General features: G+C 40.3%; 1 protein-coding gene across 2 annotated transcripts in view; it reads right to left on the reverse strand.

The window, feature by feature from the left end:
- TBXA2R (thromboxane A2 receptor) overlaps window positions 1–20,819 on the reverse strand; it is a 195,236-nt gene that overhangs the window by 51,003 nt on the left and 123,414 nt on the right. For both annotated transcript variants that reach the window (XM_075850328.1, XM_075850321.1), the window contains exon 2: window positions 16,075–17,031. In XM_075850328.1, the coding sequence (XP_075706443.1) occupies window positions 16,075–16,875 (801 nt within the window). In that variant the 5' untranslated portion in view covers window positions 16,876–17,031. The remainder of the gene's footprint in view (window positions 1–16,074; window positions 17,032–20,819) is intronic.

Genomic DNA, 20,819 nt, shown 5'->3' on the forward strand with positions numbered 1-20,819 from the left:
AGACGGAGCCAGGATCGCCTTTATTGTATCCCTACTCGCCAGCAAGGCCCTGGCGTGGGTGAATCCAATCTGGGAACGACAGGGACCTGTGACTAGAGACTTCCTGGGGTTTGTGCGGTTGTTCCGTTCCGTATTTGAGGAGCCTGGACGAGCCTCATCGGCAGCCACTGCTATTTTTAACCTGCGTCAGGAGGACTTCTCCGTGGGCGAATATACCATCCAGTTCCGGACTCTGGCAGGAGAATTGTCCTGGAACAATGAGGCCTTGGTTGCATCCTTCTGGCATGGCCTATCGTCTGAGATCAAAGACGAACTGACGGCTCGAGATCTCCCAGCTGCCCTGGATGACCTGATTCTACTGGCTACCCGCGTGGACATAAGGCTCAGGGAGAGATCCCAAGAGATTCTTCAGGAGAGACAGCTTCCTAGCCTGGCGCCCAACTTCCAGCAACCCCTCTTGCCCTGTTCTTCTGCTGCGCCCGAGGTTCCGATGCAGGCGGATCGGCTTAAACTGTCTGATCAGGAGAAACAGCGCAGGCGCACCTCTGGACTCTGTCTGTATTGCGGCCTCGCTGGCCATGTTGTGCGTCTGTGTCCCCAGAGGCCTAAGAAACCCCAACGCCTGGGATTGGTTGGAGAGACAACCCTGGGCGCTACTGTACTTGATAGAGAATTCTCGTCCAAGCTGTTCATTCCTGTGGCCATTGTTGCTGGCAGGAGACCTCACCCAGTCTCTGCCTACCTGGACTCTGGCTCCGCAGCCAATTTCATCTGTCAGGACCTTGTGGATCTTCTTCATTTGCCTACTGTTTTGCTGGAGAGACCATTGATCATTGCCTCGGTAGATGGACTGCCTTTGCCTGACCCAGTAATGTCTGTGACCAAGCCGTTGAGACTCCAGGTGGGAGCTCTTCATTCCGAGCTAATCTCTCTGTATGTCCTGTCCAAGGCCGTCAACCCCGTGCTGCTGGGTTTGCCTTGGCTCCATCTTCACGCCCCAGTCCTGAATTGGAACTCTGGAGAGGTTCTTCAGTGGGGCCCCAAGTGTCTAGACCGCTGTCTGGGCCATGTCCATCCATCCCAGCCTTCTTCGCCTCAGTCATTGACAGGGCTACCTCCTTGTTACTCTCAGTTCGCTGATGTCTTCGACAAAAAGGAGGCAGAGATATTGCCACCACATCGAGAATATGAGTGTCCTATCGACTTGGTTCCTGATTCTTCTCCTCCTCGCGGTAGAGTATACCCTCTTTCCTTGCCAGAGACCCAGTCTATGTCGGCCTACATTAAAGAGAATCTAGAGAGGGGCTTCATACGAAAGTCTTCATCCCCGGCCGGAGCCGGGTTTTTCTTTGTCAAAAAGAAGGATGGATCCCTTCGACCCTGCATTGACTACCGGGGTCTCAATCAGATCACGGTGAAGAACAGGTACCCCTTGCCGTTGATTTCTGAGCTCTTTGATCGTATATGGGGGCGAAAATTTTTTCCAAGCTTGACCTGCGGGGGGCCTACAATCTAATCCGGATCCGTCAGGGAGACTAGTGGAAGACCGCCTTTAACACACGTGATGGACACTACGAATATTTGATCATGCCCTTCGGCCTGTGTAGCGACCCCGCAGTGTTTCAAGAATTTGTGAATGACATATTTCGTGACCTCCTCTATGTCTGTGTTGTGGTGTATCTCGATGTGGGTCCACTCCCCGCGCCATGACAATAACATTTTGCAGACTGTTGCAGATGCTGGAGGATCGTAGACTCTAATTTAAATAGTATCTACAAATATGTGTCTGTGTTTCGGCGATTGTTGAGTGGCTCGGAACTCCTCCCCTCTATGAATATGCATGCTCTTTGATGTTTGCAATTAGTAGATTATATTGTTTCTGTAACAATTTTTTAGTTCACATTGGATTGAATATGTTTGTAATATTGTTATACAGGGCTGTGCAAATTTTTTTGTATTGTATTAGCCAAACGTTGGCCTTATCTGTATGTTTTGATACTGATCACTGTTGATTATGCATTGTTTGCACATGGGTATAAAAACCCTGTTTTACACATATCACTTTAGCTTGAGAAAGGTCTGTGAGAGGACTGAAATGTAGCTTGTCTTCGAACATGGAGTAATAAACCAAAATGTTATTTGATATCAACTTTTGGAGTCCTGCGGTCATTTTGCATATATATATATATATATATATATATATATATATATCAAGGTAGAAGAAAAAAACAGCACTTCGTATTTGTATATGTTGGTGCTGTGCGATCCTGACCTCGATCCAACGGTCCTATAGGTATATGTAGAAATGACCGCAGCACTCCAAAAGTTGATGTCAAACAAAGATGTTGTTCATTACTCCATGTTTCAAAGACAAGCTACATTTCAGTCCTCTCACAGGACCTTTTTCAAGCTCAAGTGACATGTGCAAAACTGGGTTTTTATACCCATGTGTATATGCATAATCAGCAGTGATAAATGTCAAGTCGTACAAATCAGGCCAACATTTGGCTAATACAATGTACAAAAACTGCACAGTACAATATAACAATGTTAAAAACATGTTACATACAATGTGTCTTAAAAATTCATTGCAAAACAGTGTGTAATATCAGTTACATAACATTAGAAAAGTATACATATTCATGAAGGGGAGGAGTCCCGAGCCACTCACCAATCGTCAAACCAATAGACAGGTGTATGCAAATAGCACTTAAATTAGAAACTATGATCCTCCAGCGTCTACAACAATCTACAGTGCATGCATAATAGAACATTATGCAAGCAGGGACTAACAACCAATCCACAGACGGCGTCCCGCGTTGCCATGGGCACAATTCCTGTCGGCCTATGAGAAACAAGCTAGTTCTGTTGCTACATTTACGAAATCACTGCTGTTAACAACATACAAACAACGCATGTTGCTTATAAAATGCTGATATTCTACGAGAAATGCCTCAATATACATCACAAGACAAAACCTTTATTAGCTCCAAGAACCAAGATAGTTTATAACTTAGCGACCGGGTCATTGTCTAAACCTCCACATAAATAATGTAGTATATAGACAAGCTCCATGCCTAATATGGTCTACCACCCCCACCTTCGTGTGATGGTTCTCCATTATAGACATAACGGTCAAATGTGCATTAAAGAGGCTCTGTCACCAGATTTTGCAACCCCTATCTGCTATTGCAGCAGATAGGCGCTGCAATGTAGATTACAGTAACGTTTTTATTTTTAAAAAACGAGCATTTTTGGCCAAGTTATGACCATTTTTGTATTTATGCAAATGAGGCTTGCAAAAGTACAACTGGGCGTGTTGAAAAGTAAAAGTACAACTGGGCGTGTATTATGTGCGTACATCGGGGCGTTTTTACTTCTTTTACTAGCTGGCCGTTCTGACGAGAAGTATCATCCACTTCTCTTCAGAACGCCCAGCTTCTGGCAGATCACGCTGTGACGTCACTTCCCCAGGTCCTACATCGTGTCAGACGAGCGAGGACACATCGGCACCAGAGGCTACAGTTGATTCTGCAGCAGCATCGGCGTTTGCAGGTAAGTAGCTCTCGAGAACACGCTGTCTGCACATCCAGAAGCTGGGCGTTCTGAAGAGAAGTGGATGATACTTCTCGTCAGAACGCCCAGCTAGTAAAAGAAGTAAAAACGCCCCGATGTACGCACATAATACACGCCCAGTTGTACTTTTACTTTTCAACACGCCCAGTTGTACTTTTGCAAGCCTCATTTGCATAAATACAAAAATGGTCATAACTTGGCCAAAAATGCTCGTTTTTTAAAAATAAAAACGTTACTGTAATCTACATTGCAGCGCCGATCTGCTGCAATAGCAGATAGGGGTTGCAAAATCTGGTGACAGAGCCTCTTTAAGGTCGAGAAACAAAAGGAGTTTTCAAGGTTGACTTTATAGGAATAGGCAAATCCCTTGATTATATATGGATTACAATGATTTAAGCAATTCATACTGTCCGTTGATCATTGTTAGATTAAAGAGGAACAAACATATCAATATATATACAAAGTTTATAGAGACGATATTTTGTTGAATGTCTGTTGTTCACAGGTCTCTTCCCCATTCAATATTGTGATTCTAAATAAAAAAAGAAGATATATAATAATTACTAAAAAATGACTTATCATGTCACCATTATACTTTATCAGACAATGACAGAATAAAGGGGTTGAGGAATGAGAGCAAGACTCCTCATATGAGTGTAATTTTACGAAAGGGTGACAAGGGTGGTTATCGATACCTCAGATACCTCAGAATACCTCAGAATACATAAAAGCGGTTTATAGACAGCTCAATGATGGGGTCACATATGAGGTGCTTTCTCATAATCCCAGATGGGATATTGAAAAAAAGATTACATTATTGGAGGATAAATACAATGGTGGTATCATTGATAAAAAAAATGTAGAGATTTTTTGAATGTTCAATATCCGGTTACTCTACTATTTATTACCAAAAATACACAAGTCTTTGACTAGTCCCCCTGGCCGGCCGATTGTGTCGGGTAGGGATTCTATATTGAGTAAAATTTCTGTATTTCTTGATAAACTATTAAGACAGTTTGCGATCGGGGCTAAATCGTATATGCAAGACACCTTGGATTTCTTGAGGAAGCTACAGGAAATAGACTTACCGGAAGGTGCCTTTTTGGCTTCATTTGATATAGTGAGCCTGTATATCTCAATTAATCATGTTAGGGGCATTGAAGCAGTTAAATGTGCTCTTTCTAAATCTAGTTTTTCTACCAATTGTGTAGAATTTATCCTTGAATTACTGACACTTATACTTACGAATAACTATTTTAGATTTTTAGATGTATTCTACATGCAAAAAGTTGGTACAGCGATGGGTTTGAATGTCGTACCCACATGCGCGAACATTTTTATGGACTCTATTGAGGAGACGTCAGTCTATGTATCCCACCACTTCAGCATGGTGGCGATACATTGATGACGTCTTCCTCATTTTCATAAATTTCTCAATGAGATAGATCCTGACATTAAATTTACCTTGGTGTTCTCAAACGAGTCCATACAGTTTTTGGACACCAAGGTTACTATCTCTGGTACTAGTTTTCATACTGAACTCTTTACAATACCTACCGATCGCAATACTTTGATTCATTATGATAGTTGTCATCCGAGAAAAATTATTGACTCCCTACCATTAGGTCAGATGCTACGTGTTAGAAGGATCCTTGATGAGGAAGAAAACATTAACCCCACTTTAAAAATGTTGATTGATCATTTTGGAAGACGGGGATACCCACAACGAGTCATTGATAAACAAAGCAATAGGGCACGACTATTTACTAGAAAGCAGGCATTATATAAACGTCATAAAAATCAGGGTCTGGATAGAATACCTTTTGTCTCCACATATAATGATCTTAGCCCCAAGATAGGCAATATCATTAGACACCATTGGCCATTAGTTAGGGATGGTCATGGGGAAATCAAATAATTTAAGGTTTGTCCCTTTATGTCATATCGATGCCCTACAAGTCTGAAGGACAGATTGGTCAAATCGGACATTGTTGGCAATACTGGTAAAAGACAATTATTTTTGAAACCGCACAAAATCTTGTGCTTCCCTTGCTTGGGATTCATCAATTATGCACTAATGTCAAAAGGGAGTGTTTTTGTACATCCATAAACCAGTCAAAATTTTAAGATTAAGCATTTCTTGACCTGTAGTTCAGATTGGGTAATATATGTGATTTGGTGCCCGTGCAAACTTTTGTACGTTGATGAAACAATGTGGGACATGAAGACACGCCTTAATAATCATAGGTACACTATTAGGAAAGAAAGAAAAGATCTACCTGTGTCCAAACACTTTTTTGATAAGGGCACTAGAGTGGATTTTCAAAATTGGTACAATGAGACCTAATGGCCTGAATGTTGACTTTCAGGTATCTAGACTTATGTTGAGATAATGTTATTTGATTACTATTTTTCGTAAAATTTCGCTCATATGGGGAGTCTTGCTCTCATTCCTCAACCCCTTTTTTCTGTCATTGTCTGATAAAGTATAATGGTGACATCATGAGTCATTTTTTAGTAATTATTATATATTTTCTTCTTTTTTTATTTCGAATCACAATATCGAATGGGGAAGAGCCACACACCACCTGTGAACAACAGACATTCAACAAAATATCGTCTCTATACACTTTGTATATATATTGATATGTTTGTTCCTCTTTAATCTAACAATGATCAAAAGACCGTATGAATTGCTTAAATCATTGTAAAACTTGTGAGTTCCATATATAATAAAGGGATTTGCCTATTCCTATAATGTAAACCTTGAAAACTCCTTTTGTTTCTCGACCTTAATGCAGATTTGACCATTATGTTCATAATGGAGAACCATCACACGAAGGTGGGGGTGGTAGACCATATTAGACATGGAGCTTGTCTATATACTACATTATTTATGTGGAGGTATAGACAATGACCCGGTTGTTGTAGTCGCTGGAGGATCATAGTTTCTAATTTAAGTGCTATTTGCATACACCTGTCTATTGGTTTGACGATTGGTGAGTGGCTCGGGACTCCTCCCCTTCATGAATATGTATACCTTTCTAATGTTATGTAACTGATTTTACACACTGTTTTGCAATGAATTTTTAATACACATTGTATGTAACATATTTTTAACATTGTTATATTGTACTGTGAACTTTTTATACATTGTATTAGCCAAATGTTGGCCTGATTTGTACGACTTGACATTTATCACTGCTGATTATGCATTGTTTACACATGGGTATAAAAACCCAGTTTTGCACATGTCACTTGAGCTTGAAAAAGGTCCTGTGAGAGGACTGAAACGTAGCTTGTCTTTGAAACATGGAATAATAAACCACATCTTTGTTTGACATCAACTTTTGGAGTGCTGCGGTCATTTCTACATATATATATATATATATATATATATATATATATAGCAAGAAATGAGAGCACGCAAGCAGCACTCAAAGAAAAAAAAGTGAAGTTTATTCACCCAACAGATGCAACGTTTCACTTCCTCAATGGAAGCATTTTCAAGCAATAAGTGATAGTAACACACAGGTATATATAGAGAGAACATGTTTCAATTAACAAGTGCTATAGATATTAGCAATCTATACAAATCATGCAAAAAATCGCATAGTGTAACAGTGTAACCAAGTACAAAAACACATGGTTAAGAGTCAAAATTAGACATACAATATAGAGAAGTATTAAGTCATGTTATATCTAACATCTACATGTAAACAAGTGTAGTTTATAAATTAGGTGTCAATAGTGATCAGTGTTAAAACGTCGATAACCTGACACTCACAAATCCAGATTAACTGATTAACTGAAACCTCCTGAACTGTATTACTCATGTGTCAATTACTAAATTCCCAGCGTCAAAAACGCTGAGCTGCGCATGCCCAAACCCTCGCTGTCCATTGGGTAAGGCTGTACTCGTGTTCTGTAGTTGCTATGGCAAAGCACAACAACGTGGTGTCACAGCAACCTCAAAGGCTAATCCAGCCACGCAATCGTATTAAGGTAAGTGGGATGTGAAATACCATCTTTGATCAGGGCAAAATACCATTATATGACAACCTATGTGGATAGGGCTGCCATCAGAGCAGTACTAGGGGTACTTCTGTAAGGGGCCCGGCCAAACCTAATTGAAAGGGGGCCCGGCAACTGCCGCGACTTGCCTTTGGTAGAAAAAAAACACCAAAAGAAAGTCGTGAGATGCGGACCCCCCCTTTCGTCAAAAAAGCTCTTCTGACTCGGTAAGTAAAGTGTCTGAAAGTGCTGATTAATATAGAAAAAATCTGCCTCAAAATTCCATAAAGAATTTTGAGGCAGATTTTGACCTGCCCACACTATCTTGCCGCGTTTTTTGCCCGCGGCGATTGAGGACTGCAGACAAAAAGCGCAGCGAAAAATGCATTTTTCTGCCTCCCATTGATTTCGATGGGAGATCAGAGGCGGTACCGCGGCAAGAAAGGACATGCTGCTTTTTATTTTTTCCGCGACTGGCTCCCAATGATTTCAGATGAAATCAATGGAAGGTGGTTTTGGAAGTTTTTTGGCGGTGATTCTGACGCAGTGTCCGAGTCAATATCAAGGCCCAAAAACTCTGTGAACTTGGCCTTATCTTTAGGGTAGGAATACACTAGGCATGAACGCTGCAGAGTTTATGCAACACATTTAATTGCAGAAAATCTGCAGCATATAACAGTAGCAGCAGAGTGGATGAGATGTGAACAAATCTCATGCACACACAGCAAAATAAAATTGACCTGCAGTGTGGTTTTTAAAGCCACAGCATGTCAATTTATGCTGCGGAATCGCTGCTCCTTCGTTGCGGAAATGCGGTTCTGCCGAAAAAAATCACAAATGAGAAAAAAAAAGGTATTGGGGTAATAGATTGGAGGGGTTGGTGTCAGCCAAACGTGGACATAGCACACCTCTAGCTGATGCCAAGCCCTGGCGATTGTAATGGAGAGGTGTCAGTCAGACACCTCCATTACTAGTTCTGTTATACAGTGGAAAAAAGCATAAAAAACACTTTATTGAAATAAACTGCCCCCTACAGCCCACTTTGACCATTTTATTGGTAAAAATTCGATCCTACGACGATCTTAAGTAGTCCAAGATACTGAAATCTGTAAAAAAAAAACACAGACAATAAAACATTGTCTGTAACACCGTTACAAGCATACAATGTCATATACTTACATACAGAAGATGATTCATGACAACCCTGGTGCTGTCTTCCTCCGTTCTCCACTGACACGCTGTCAGTGAGGAGGTCACTGCAGCCGGAACCCCTGTCAAGAACCCAGCATGAGAAGTGTCAGAAGAGATGGACACAGCGCTGACATCATCGGTGCTTGTCCTTCTCAGAGCAGTGAAGGAAGTGGGGGGCATGCCTTAGACTTGCAGGCAATGCTTTCTATATGCAAGTCTAAGACAGCACCAGCCATCTTGGATTCCGGAAAACGGGGACCGGAATAAGGAAGCAGAGCCAGAAGCAAGCAAGTGAGGCCAGCAGGTAGGTTAACAATAATTTTGTATTTATTTTTTTTGGACTGAATGGTCGATTTTTAACCAGTAAGCAGTATCTCCAATGTGAGTCTAGCTGGGGTGTATTTAAGTTGCTCAGCAGTCTCATGCTGCAATCTAGCACATCTTGTCGTCACGCTCACAAAGTCTTAAGCGTTAACCCTATCGTTTAAAACTCTGTAGAACTAATGACGAAGCTCTTTAGAATGTTTATATATATATATATATATATATATTTTTTTTTATTTTTTATTTTTTTTCACTTAATAATTTTTATTATTGCTAAAGGACCAAAGCGATGAAGAGCAATCCCAGCAACACCAACTGCTGTGTCTGGATAGGGCAGAGGGAGCAGCTCAGCTTCAGTGTGTGGTAAGCACTTGTGAGCTTGATGCTCCCCTGCTGAAGAGAAGAGAAGACTGCAAAGGTAAGTATAAAATGAATAAATGGGTTACATATTGAACTAGAATAATAATTACACACAGGGGTGTAACTACATTGTGCTGGGCCCCATGCCACACTTTTGAATAGCCTTGTCCACCTTAAGCATGGACCCCAGAATCAACATAAAAATGTGAAAAATGTATTCCCCACTACTCGCTTATCTTGCCTTCATGGCCTGGTACACAAGGCCCACTGCCACATCCGGCCGGGCATCATTAGGAAATTATATAAGATACAGCATACACTGTCCTAACGCTTCGTTAAATACGAGGATCCGGTTTTAAGTGGGGCTCGCCCATTCCAGGTCGACCCACCCCCCTGTGATCGCAATTGTTATGCCACCGTTTTAACAACCTTTTCTCCTCTGCTCTTATGCATCTATTTTCTATCATAGATGGGGTTTTAAGATTCTACCAAAACAAATCCTGTATCTTCTATTTTGTTTAAGTGAACCTGTCGGCCTGTTAACCCCTTCAGGACTGAGCCAGTTTTGGGCTTCAGGACGAAGCCGATTTTTCAAATATGAATGTGTCACTTTATGTGTTAATAACTCCGGAATGCTTTTACCTATCCAAGTGATTCTGAGATTGTTTTCTCGTGACATATTGTACTTTATGTTAGGGAAAAAATTTGGTCGATAAATTCAATATTTATTTGTAAAAAAGCAAAAAGATTTAGAGAAAATTAGCAAAAATTTGCGTTTTCTAAATTTAAATGTATCTACTTGTAAAACAGATAGTAATACCACACAAAATACTTACTAGTTTATATTTCCCATATGTCTACTTTATGTTTGCTTCGTTTTTTGAACATTCTTTTATTTTTCTTGGACGTTACAAGGCTTAGAACTTTAGCAGCAATTTCTCATATTTTCAAGAAAATTTCAAAAGCCTATTTTTTCAGGGACCAGTTCAGCCCTGAAGTGGCTTTGAGGGCCTTATATATTAGAAAGTCCCCATAAATTACCCCATTTTGAAAACTGCACCCCTCAAAGTATTCAAAGCAGCATTCAGAAAGTGTTTTAACCCTTTAGGCGTTTCACAGGAATTGAAGCAAAGTAGAGGTGAAATTTACAAATGACATTTTTTTTTTGCGAAAATTCATTTGTAATAAAAAAAAATCTGTACCACAGGAGGTTTTACCCAGGAAATGCAACTCAATATTCAGATTCTGCAGTTTTTAGAAATATCCCACATGTGATCCTAGTGTGGTAATGGACTGAAACACAGGCCTCAGAAGCAAAGGAGCACCTAGTGGATTTTGGGGCCTCCTTTTTTTAGAATATATTTTAGGCACCATGTCAGGTTTGATTAGGTTTTGTGGTACCAAAACAGTAAAGACCCCTGAAAAGTGACCCCATTTTGGAAACTACACCCTCAAGGTATGTATCTATGTGTATAGTTAGCATTTTGAACCCACAGTTTTTTTGCTAAATTTATTTGAATTAGTATGTGAAGATAAAAATCTACTTTTTTGGTGAAAAAACTTAGAAATTTGACATTTTTACAAGGAATAAAGTGGAAAAAACACCCCAACATATGTAAAGCAATTTCTTCCGATTATAGCAATACCCCATATGTGGTAATAAACTGCTGTTTGGACCCACAGCAGGGCTCAGAAAACAAGGAGCACCATTTGGATTTTGGATTTCTGATTTTGCTGGAATAGTTTTCAGTGCCGTGTCGAGTTTGCAATGCACTGGAGGGATGAAAACAATGGAAACCCCCCAAAAGTGACCCCATTTTGGAAACTACACCCCTCAAGGAATTTTTCTAGGGGTAAAGTTAGCATTTTGACCCCACGGTTGTTTTTCTGAATTCATTGGAATTAGTCTGTAAATGTAAAAATCTACTTTTTTCCTGTAAAAACTTAGACATTTTTAATTTTTACAAGGAATAAAGGAGAAAAAGCACCCCAACATTTGTCAAAAAATTTCTCCCGATTACGTAAATACCCCATATGTGGTAATAAAGTGCTGTTTGGACCCACACCGGGGCTTAGAAGGGAAGGAGCGCTATTTGGCTTTTGGAGCTCAAATTTAGCTAGAATAGTTTTTGGGTGTCATGTCGAATTTGCAAAGCCACTGAAAGACCGAAAGAGTGGAAGCCCCCCAAAAGTAACCCCATTTGGGAAACTACACCACTTAAGGAATCTATCTAGGAGTACAGTGAGCATTTAGACCCCACACGTCTTTTGCAGAATTTATTAGAATTAGGCTGTGAAAATGAATATCAACATTATTTCCACTAAAATGTTGCATTTTTTCAATTTCACGAAGAATAAAGGAGGAAAAAGCACCCCAACATTTGTAAAGCAATTTCTCCCGAGTACGGCAATACCCCACATGTGGTCATAAATGTTTTTTCATTAGAAAGTAATTAACCCTTTCTGAACTGATCCATGTTTTTCTTTTTCTTTTTTCCTCCCCGCTTTCCGATAGCCACAACTTCTTTTATTTTTCCGTCAATAGAGTGGTGGCTTATTTTTTGCGGGACAAGCTGTAGTTTTTATTGGTAAAATGTTTTGGTACATAAGACTTTTTGAGCACTTCTTATTACATTTTTTGGTAGAGCCAAGGTGACCAAAAAACTGCGAGTTTGCTGTTTAAAATTCTTTCTTTTTCACGGCGTTCACCCTGCGAGTTCAATAATGGTACATTGTAATATTTTGGACTTTTACGGACACAGCGATACCAATTTTGTGTATTTTTTTTATTTTTTACATTACTTTAGAGAAAAAATGTGAAAAGGGTTTCTTTTTGGACTTGAAATATTTATTTAATTTTTTTCCACTAATAATAACTATTTACTTTTGCTTTTACATATTTTATTAGTCCCCCTAGGAGACTTGAACCAGCAATCGTTAGATCACTGGTAGAATACACTGCAATACTAATGTATTGCAGTATATTGTGATTTTTACAGGCTCCTGTAACAGCATGATCGTTGTTTCTGTCCGTTAGTCCCGGGTATCAGCAGTAATACACAGCTGACACCCGCAGCGTATGGCACGGGCTCAGTACGTGAGACGCTCCATATATCACCCCCCACACCACGACATGCTATTAAGTCATGGTGCGCGAAGGGTTTAATGCGCAGCGGATGGTGCAGAGTGAAAATTACTATTTTCCACTGATGTGCCATTTTAGTGCACTATATGTTGTGCCCAGTTTGTGCCACAAATATCTCATAAAATATTAACCGGGTTCTACCGGGTATGGCGATGCCATATCTGTGGACGTAAACTGCTGTTTGGGCACGCTGCAGGGCTCAGAAGGGAGGGAGCGGCATTTGGCTTTTGCTTGGTAATAGCTCTGGCGTTTTGCTGGTATTTCAGTTTATAATGTGGGGGCATATGTAGGCTGGTCAGAGTACATTAGGGGCATAATAAGAGGGTATAATAATGGGGTAAATAAATAATAATCCGCAGATATGTGGCCAGTGTCGCACTTATAAATGGCGACCGAACCTATCCGCTTTTGGAACACTGCACATTTTGCATCGCCATTATCTGGGAGCCGGAACTTTTTTAAATTTTTTTACCACCAGAGCTGCGTGAGGGCTTATTTGTTGCGGGACAATCTGTAATTTTCATTGGTACCATTTTGGAGTACATGCGATTTTTTTTGATCACCTTTTATTCCATTTTTCGGCAAGCAAGGTGACCAAAAACCATAAATTCTGAGAATGATTTTTATTTACTTTTTACGGTGTTCACCCTGGGCTATAAATGACCATTATATTTTATTCTGCGGTGCCATATGTATATAGGTTTTTTTATGTTTTGCAGCGTTTACGCAATAAAATAACTTATTTAGAAAAGAAAAAAAAATGTGTGTCACCATATTCTGAGAGCCATAACTTTTTTCTTTTTCAGTCAAAAAAGCTGTGTAAGGGCTTGTTTTTTTTGCAGGACGGGTTGTAGTTTGTATTGGTACTATTTTGGCGTACATGCGACTTTTTGATCACATTTTAGTGTATATTTTGGGAGGGGTGATGACCAAAAAAGTGATTCTGGCATTGTTTTTCGTTTATTTTTTTTGCGGTGTTCACCGTGCGGGAAAAATAATATTATTGTTTTATAGTTGGGGACGTTACGAACATGGTGATACCAAATATGTGTACTTTTTTTTTACATGTTCATTTTTTTCCTATAATAAAAGACTTACTATAGGAAAAAAAGCAGTTCTTGCTTATGTCACTTATAACTTTTATTTTCACACTTTTTTTTAAAACATTTTTATTCTTTTTTTAACTTTTTTTACTTGTCCCACTAGGGGACACTTAGACTTGTAGCTCTGATTGCTACTGAAATACATTACACTACCTACGTAGTGTAATGCATTCCAACTGTCATTGTGACGTGACAGTCACACTGACAGGAAGCCTACGATGACCACCATCCGGCTGGTCCTCATAGGCTTCTGTACATGGCAGTCCGGCATCCGGTTGCCATGGGTACCATCGCCAGCCCCCGTGATTTTACGTGGGGGCTGCCGATATGCTCACTTGCTCACTGTGAATCGTCGACACGGATGTAGCGCCGATTCACAGTATTGCAGCCTTCTCACATTGAAGTGAATGTGAGAAGGCTGTAATTCTCTGAATTGCACTACCTTTGTGTCGACGATTCAGACCTCATGGACACGAACGTATTTTCTCCCTCCCGTAAATACTGGAGTAAATACGGGTCCTTGGTCACACATATTTGACTTGTATTGCACCAGTATTTACGGACCCGTGCCCGTAAATACGGGTCCGGTGTCACCAGTATTCCACCCGTATTTACCGGCACGTTTTCGCTGCAAAATTGCACTACACTAATCGGCAGCCCCTTCTCTCTATCAGTGCACGATAGAGAGAAAGGGCAGCCCTTTCCGAGGTAAAAGTAAAAGAAATTTATACTTACCCGGCCGTTGCCTTGGTGACGCGTCCCTCTCTTGACATCCAGCCCGACCTCCCTGGATGACGCGGCAGTCCATGTGACTGCTGCAGCCTGTGATTGGCTGCAGCGGTCACATGGGCTGAAACGTCATCCCGGGAGGCCAGACTGGAGGAAGAAGCAGGCAGTTCTGGGTAAGTATGAACGTCTTTTTTTTTTACAGGTTGTTCTATATTGTGATCGGTAGTTTCTGTCCAGGGTGCTGAAAGAGTTACTGCCGATCGTTTAACTCTTTCAGCACCCTGGACAGTGACTATTTACTGACGTCGCCGAGCAACGCTCCCGTAATTACGGGTGCACACACGTAGTCACCCGTAATTACAGGAGCCCCATAGACTTCTATGGGCCTGCCCGTGCCGTAATTACGGCCTGAAATAGGACATGTTCTATATTTTTCAACGGCACGGGCACCTTCCCGTAAGCATACGGGGAGGTACTCGTGGCCAATAGAAGTCCATGGGCCCATAAAAACGTGCCGTAATTCCGGCCAGTAATTACGGGTGTTTTTACGTTCGTGTCCATGTCACAGTGAGCAAGTAGAAATGAAGGAGAAGCAGCGCTCGTACAAGCGCTGAACTCCCTTCAAAACAGCTGATCGACCGGGGTTCTGGTAGTTGGACCCCGACCCATCAGCTATTGATGGCCTATCCTAAGGATAGGGCATACAATTTTTAGGGGCTGGGAAACCCCATTAAGTATTATATTCATTAAATCTGTAGAAAAAGGAATAAAGTCTATATATTTTTACGTTAGAGTAGAGTAGGGCCCTGCCAAAAGAGTCTACCTTGTCATGGTGGCAGGCTTCAAAATCTTTCGGCCAAATAAAAAGTTATTAGTTATGTACCCCACAAAGAGCGTGATATGGTGCTGGACGGAGTATCGTTAACGGGAGGTGCCACGATAGGGGGGCCCAGACAATTTAGCTGTATGGGCCCTGAAATTCCTGATGGCAGCACTGTATGTGGATGTAGTACTAGGGGGATTATATCCAAATTCGGGATAGTATGTTCTGCTTTAACAACGGAGTACACAAGAGTAGTATGTCACATACTTTACTCTAAAATAAAAAATCAGGCTGCAATTAAAGTCTTACGTCCCTAGAGACAAAAGGTCACCCACATATAGAAATGCGGAAGTCTCGAGTCTCACAACTTGTGTCAATGTATAATCAGCACAGAGGTATATGGGGAAGATCAATCCGGGATCATTGGCTAAAGAAAAAAAACCTGTGTTATTAAAATAAAAAACTCCTATATACAGAACATACATCCATGAGTCAGAGGGTCTAGGGATCATGAATCATCCCACATAGAAGTAAATTATTTCTGGTATACATAGATATATCAAAGTTGTGCGATGTCAAAATAGCATTACAGAGAACACGAAAAAGCAAAAATATAAAAATGTATATAGTATTTTTATGTTTATTTTATTTTTGCTCAGTAACAATCTTAGGGACAGAAAAAAACAGTAATACGTATTCAGTCCTTCTAGGTCCAGTTGAAAATTAAAAAGGCTGTGCACCACTCAAGGAAGTTTTAACTCGCTACTTTTCTCAACAAAACCTATAAAATGTGAAAGGCAGAAACTTACCAGCAAAGGAAGCCAGCAGGCACTAGCAATCATCATGATTCCGACCATCTGGACCATCATTTCTACTTCACTGTCTCTGCGTCTTTGGACAGACTCACGGTCATGATAAACTCTGCAAAGGGTCACAACGCTGACTGTATTCAAAATGAAGGAAAGGCAGACAGAAAATATACCTGTAAAGAAAAATATTAATCCAAAGGCTTTATTCTTTGGGTCCTGTAGCAAAGTTAGGAAACACCAAGACTTTGGGTATTGTAAAGTATAACTGCCAATGCCCATTATGGGAAATAAAGCTAAAAAGAAAGCAAAGCACCACACCATAACCACAATACAGTATGCTCTCTTTTTGGAAATATTAGCAGAATGTGAAAATGGTTTAGTTATACCAAAGAACCTTTCAGCAGCCATGGATGCACCTAGCAAAAGGGGGCATTGTCCATAAAAAACCATACATAGCCCAAAAAAGTTACAGAGATAACAGTTTTGATCAAGAATCTGCCAGTCAAATTGCGTTATATGGTAACACACCACAATAATACCAGTCACTAAAAGTCCCATAAAATCTGTGACTACCAAACCCCCAAGAAAGATTAAAAAAGAAGACCTTGAACGACTTTGAGATTTCTTGGATGCACTGACCAGCACACAAAAAGCAAATAGGTTGGAGGAGAGTCCAATAATGGAGAAAATTGTGGAGAACCACAAAGAAGTAATAGGCTTTTGTCCACCCACAGAAGTAGTTATATTAATATATCGGTAGCAGGATGCTGCAGGTAATGACAATGTTTTTTGTATTTCCATCGTGGGGCATAGACTTGTTCCTACTCTGTTTCCAATACATATATTTGGCTTCTCTGAAGATATCTTACATAGAAAAATACAATTATGATTCCATAATATTCTGCGGAATTTTGTCCATATCTTTGTCCATTAAGGTCTTCATAAATTGATGAAAACCTGGAAGAAAACACATTGTTATCTTTGATTTATTTAAGACTGAAAAATAGACCACTTTATCATTATACAAAGTGTTTTTGAATATAAACATGCTGATAAGGAAATCTTGAACCAACTCTCTTGTCTTACAGTGAAATTATATAAAAGTTTTATTAAGAAAGAAAGGAGAGAGAGAGAAGTAAGAAATAAGAAAGACATGGCCATGGAGATCCTCTAAAAAGTTAGACAGAAGACCTAAACATTGACATTTAGATGAACCTTTTAAACCCTTCTCGACCACCCCACATAGATTTACAGGCTGCAGCACTGGTCCTTGTGCCTGCAGCCCGTTAATCTACGTGTGCTCCTAAAATAGCGCACAGGCATTCCCCGCAGTCCGGCATCTCCCAGTACAGGCTGCTGCTAGCAGCCTTAGTACTGGGAGAAAACATCGGGTCCGATCACAGCGGTGATCCGAACCGATTAACCCCTTAAATGCGTCAGTCAACAGCGACCGCCGCATTTAAGTTATTAAAACAATATCGGCACCCTGCTACACGATTGCGGGGGCCAATTGTTGCTATGGCAACTGGAAGCCTAACAAAGGCAGGACCTAATATGCCCCCTGTCAGTGTGAAACTGGCAGGTATAATACCCTGCAATACATAAGTATTGCAGGGTATTATAACAATGATCCAATAGTGGATCTTCAAGTCCCTAGTGGGACTAAAAAAGAAAAAAGTTAAAGAAAGTTCAAAAAAAATTTACAAAAGTGAAAAAGTAACATTTCAAAATAATAAAATTAAAAATCGCCCTTTTTCCCTTATAAATTCCTTTATTAATAGAAAAAAATGAAAAAAATAAATAAACTATGCATAATTGGTATCGCCGCGTCTGTAATCACTATTTTTTGTCACTTCAGCTCCCAAAAAATGTAATAAATGGTACCAATAAAAACTACAGTCTGTTCCGCAAAAAACAAGCCCTCACACAAATTTCTTGATGGAAAAATAAAAAAGTTGTGGTTCTTAGAATATGGCCACACAAAAACTAAATATTTTTTTTAAAACCGTGATTTTATTGTGCAAACACCGTAAAAAATAAAGAAACCTATATACATACGGTATCGCCGTAATCGCATCGACCCACATAATAAATTAAATATGTCCTTTATAATGTATGGTGAGCAAAGTGAAAAAAAGAATAATAAACAATAGAAGTTTTCACGGCCTAATTACACTAAATTCAGCAAATAACCTATGAGATCAAAATGCTCAATATACCCCTAGACAAATTCTTTTAAGGGCTGTAGTTTCCCAAATGGGGTTACTTTTGGGGGGTGTCCACTGATTTGGTCCATCAGGGGCTTTGCAAATGCGACATGAAAACCGAAAACCAATCCAGCAAACTTGAGCTCCAAAAGCCAAATAGCGCTCCTTCCCTTCTGAGCCCTGCTGTGTGTCCAAACAGTCATTTATTACCACATATGGGGTACTTCCGTAATCAGGAGAAATTGCTTTGCTCATCTTGGGGTGCTTTTTCTTCTTTATTGCCTGTAAAAATGTATAATTTCTAAGTTTTATTGGAAAAAATTTAGATTTTCATTTTTCCAGACGAATTCCACTAAATTCAGCAAAAATCCTGTGGGGTTAAAATGCTCACTATACCCCTTGATAAATTCATTGAGGGGTGTAGTTTGCCAAATGGTGTCTTTTTGGGGGTGTTTTCACTGTTTTAGCCCCACAAGACCTCTTCAAACCTGACATGCTGCCTAAAATATATTCTAATAAAAAGGAGGCCCCAAAATCCACTAGGTACTCCTTTGCTTCTGAGGCCAGTGCTTTAGTCCATTAGCACACTAGAGCCACATGTTGGATATTTATAAAAACTGCAGTATCTGAGAAATAAATATTGAGTTGCGTTTCTCTGGTAAAACCCTCTGTGCTACAGAAAAAAATGGATTAAAACGGATTTTCTGACCAAAATAAAGAAATTTGTAAATTTCCCCTCTACTTTGCTTTAATTCCTGTGAAACACCTAAAGGGTTAAGAAACTTTCTAAATGCTGTTTTGAAAACTTTGAGGGTGCAGTTTTTAAAATTGGGTGACTTATGGGGGTTTCTAATATATAAGGCCCTGAAAGCCACTTCAGAAGTGAACTGGCACCTATAAAAATAGGTTTTGGAAATTTTCTTGAAAATGTGAGAAATTACTGCTAAAGTTCTAAGCCTTGTAACGTCCCAGAAAAAAAAGGATGTTTAAAAACGATGCCAACATAAAGTAGACATATGGGAAATGTTAAGTAGTGACTATTTTATGTGGTATAGCTATCTGTTTTACAAGCAGATAAATTTAAATTTAGGGAAATGCTAATTTTTGCACATTTTTGCACATTTTTGCACATTTTCTCTAAAGTTTGGTGTTGAGTTTATTGATCACATTTTTCCACTAATATAAAGTACAATATGTCATGAGAAAACAATCTAAGAATCGCTTGGATAGGTAAAAGCATTCCCAAGTTATTACCACATAAAGTGACACATGTCAAATTTGAAAAAATCGGCTGCGTCCACAAGGCCAAAACTGGCTCAGTCCTGAAGGGGTTAAACCCTTCAGGACTGAACCTGTTTTGGCCTTGTGGACGCAGCCGATTTTTTTCAAATATGATGTGTTACTTTATGTGGTAATAACTTGGGAATGCTTTTACTTATCCAAGTGATTTAGAGATTGTTTTCTCTTAACATATTGTACTTTATGTTATGGAAAAATTTGGCTGATTAATTCAGTATTTATTTGTGAAAAACAACAAAATTTAGAGAAAATTTGCAAAAATTATCATTTTTCTAAATTTAAATGTATATGCTTGTCAAACAGATAGTAATACCACACAAAAAAGTTGCTAGTTAACATTTCCCATATGTCTACTTTATGTTTGCATCATTTTTTGAACATCCTTTTATTTTTCTAGGTGTTACAAGGCTTAGAACTTTAGCAGCATGTAACGGCTGCCGCGCTGTTGCCCACTGCTTCCACGGGCTCTGCTCCGGTTCCCGTACCCCCCATTCCCTCATGCACGTCCCGAGCTCCACTCACCCGATCCGGACGCTCTGCAGGCTCTGGGCGTCGTCAGGTAACTGCATCTCTTACCTTCCTCCACAGTCGTCATCCACGATGTGCGGCTGCAGCCACTAGAGTGTGCGCGCAACTGACTCTTCCCGTTTTAAAGGGCCAGTGCATGCCAAACTCCTAAGACTTCCTATTTAAAGATCCTCCTCCCTCAGATCATTGCTTGTTCAACCAAGTTATCCCTGTGAGCTTCCCTGTACCCAGTTTCCCTGTTACCTTGACTTCTGCCTTTGTCTGGATTTCCCGTTGTGACCTCTGTCCGAACTTGTACTATCCTTGCCTGCCGCCTGCCTTGAACTATTGCTATCCATACCCGTAACAACGTCTGCTGCCTGTCCTGACTTCTGGCCTATTCATCTGACTGCCTCTAAACCTGCTGTGCCAAGGGTTGCCCTTGGTTACAAGCACCATCTCCCAGACGACACAGAGGATCCACAAACAAACCGGTGAGAACCGTTATAGTTTGAACAAGCCATGGATCCCCTTGACATAGCCTTGCCTGACGTGACTGATATGGCTCAGGAACTTTCAAGACAACGAGTCCGCCAAGACCAGTTTCTGCAAAATGTGTCCACTCGTTTGAACGAACTAGCGCCTCCGATACCGCCACCACCACCGCAAGCTCCTGTCTAGAAATTAGGACTACATTTACCTACGCCTGCCCACTATGGGGGTAACCCCAAA

Source organism: Rhinoderma darwinii, chromosome 1 (genome assembly GCF_050947455.1).
Source record: "Rhinoderma darwinii isolate aRhiDar2 chromosome 1, aRhiDar2.hap1, whole genome shotgun sequence".
Lineage (NCBI taxonomy): Eukaryota > Metazoa > Chordata > Amphibia > Anura > Rhinodermatidae > Rhinoderma > Rhinoderma darwinii.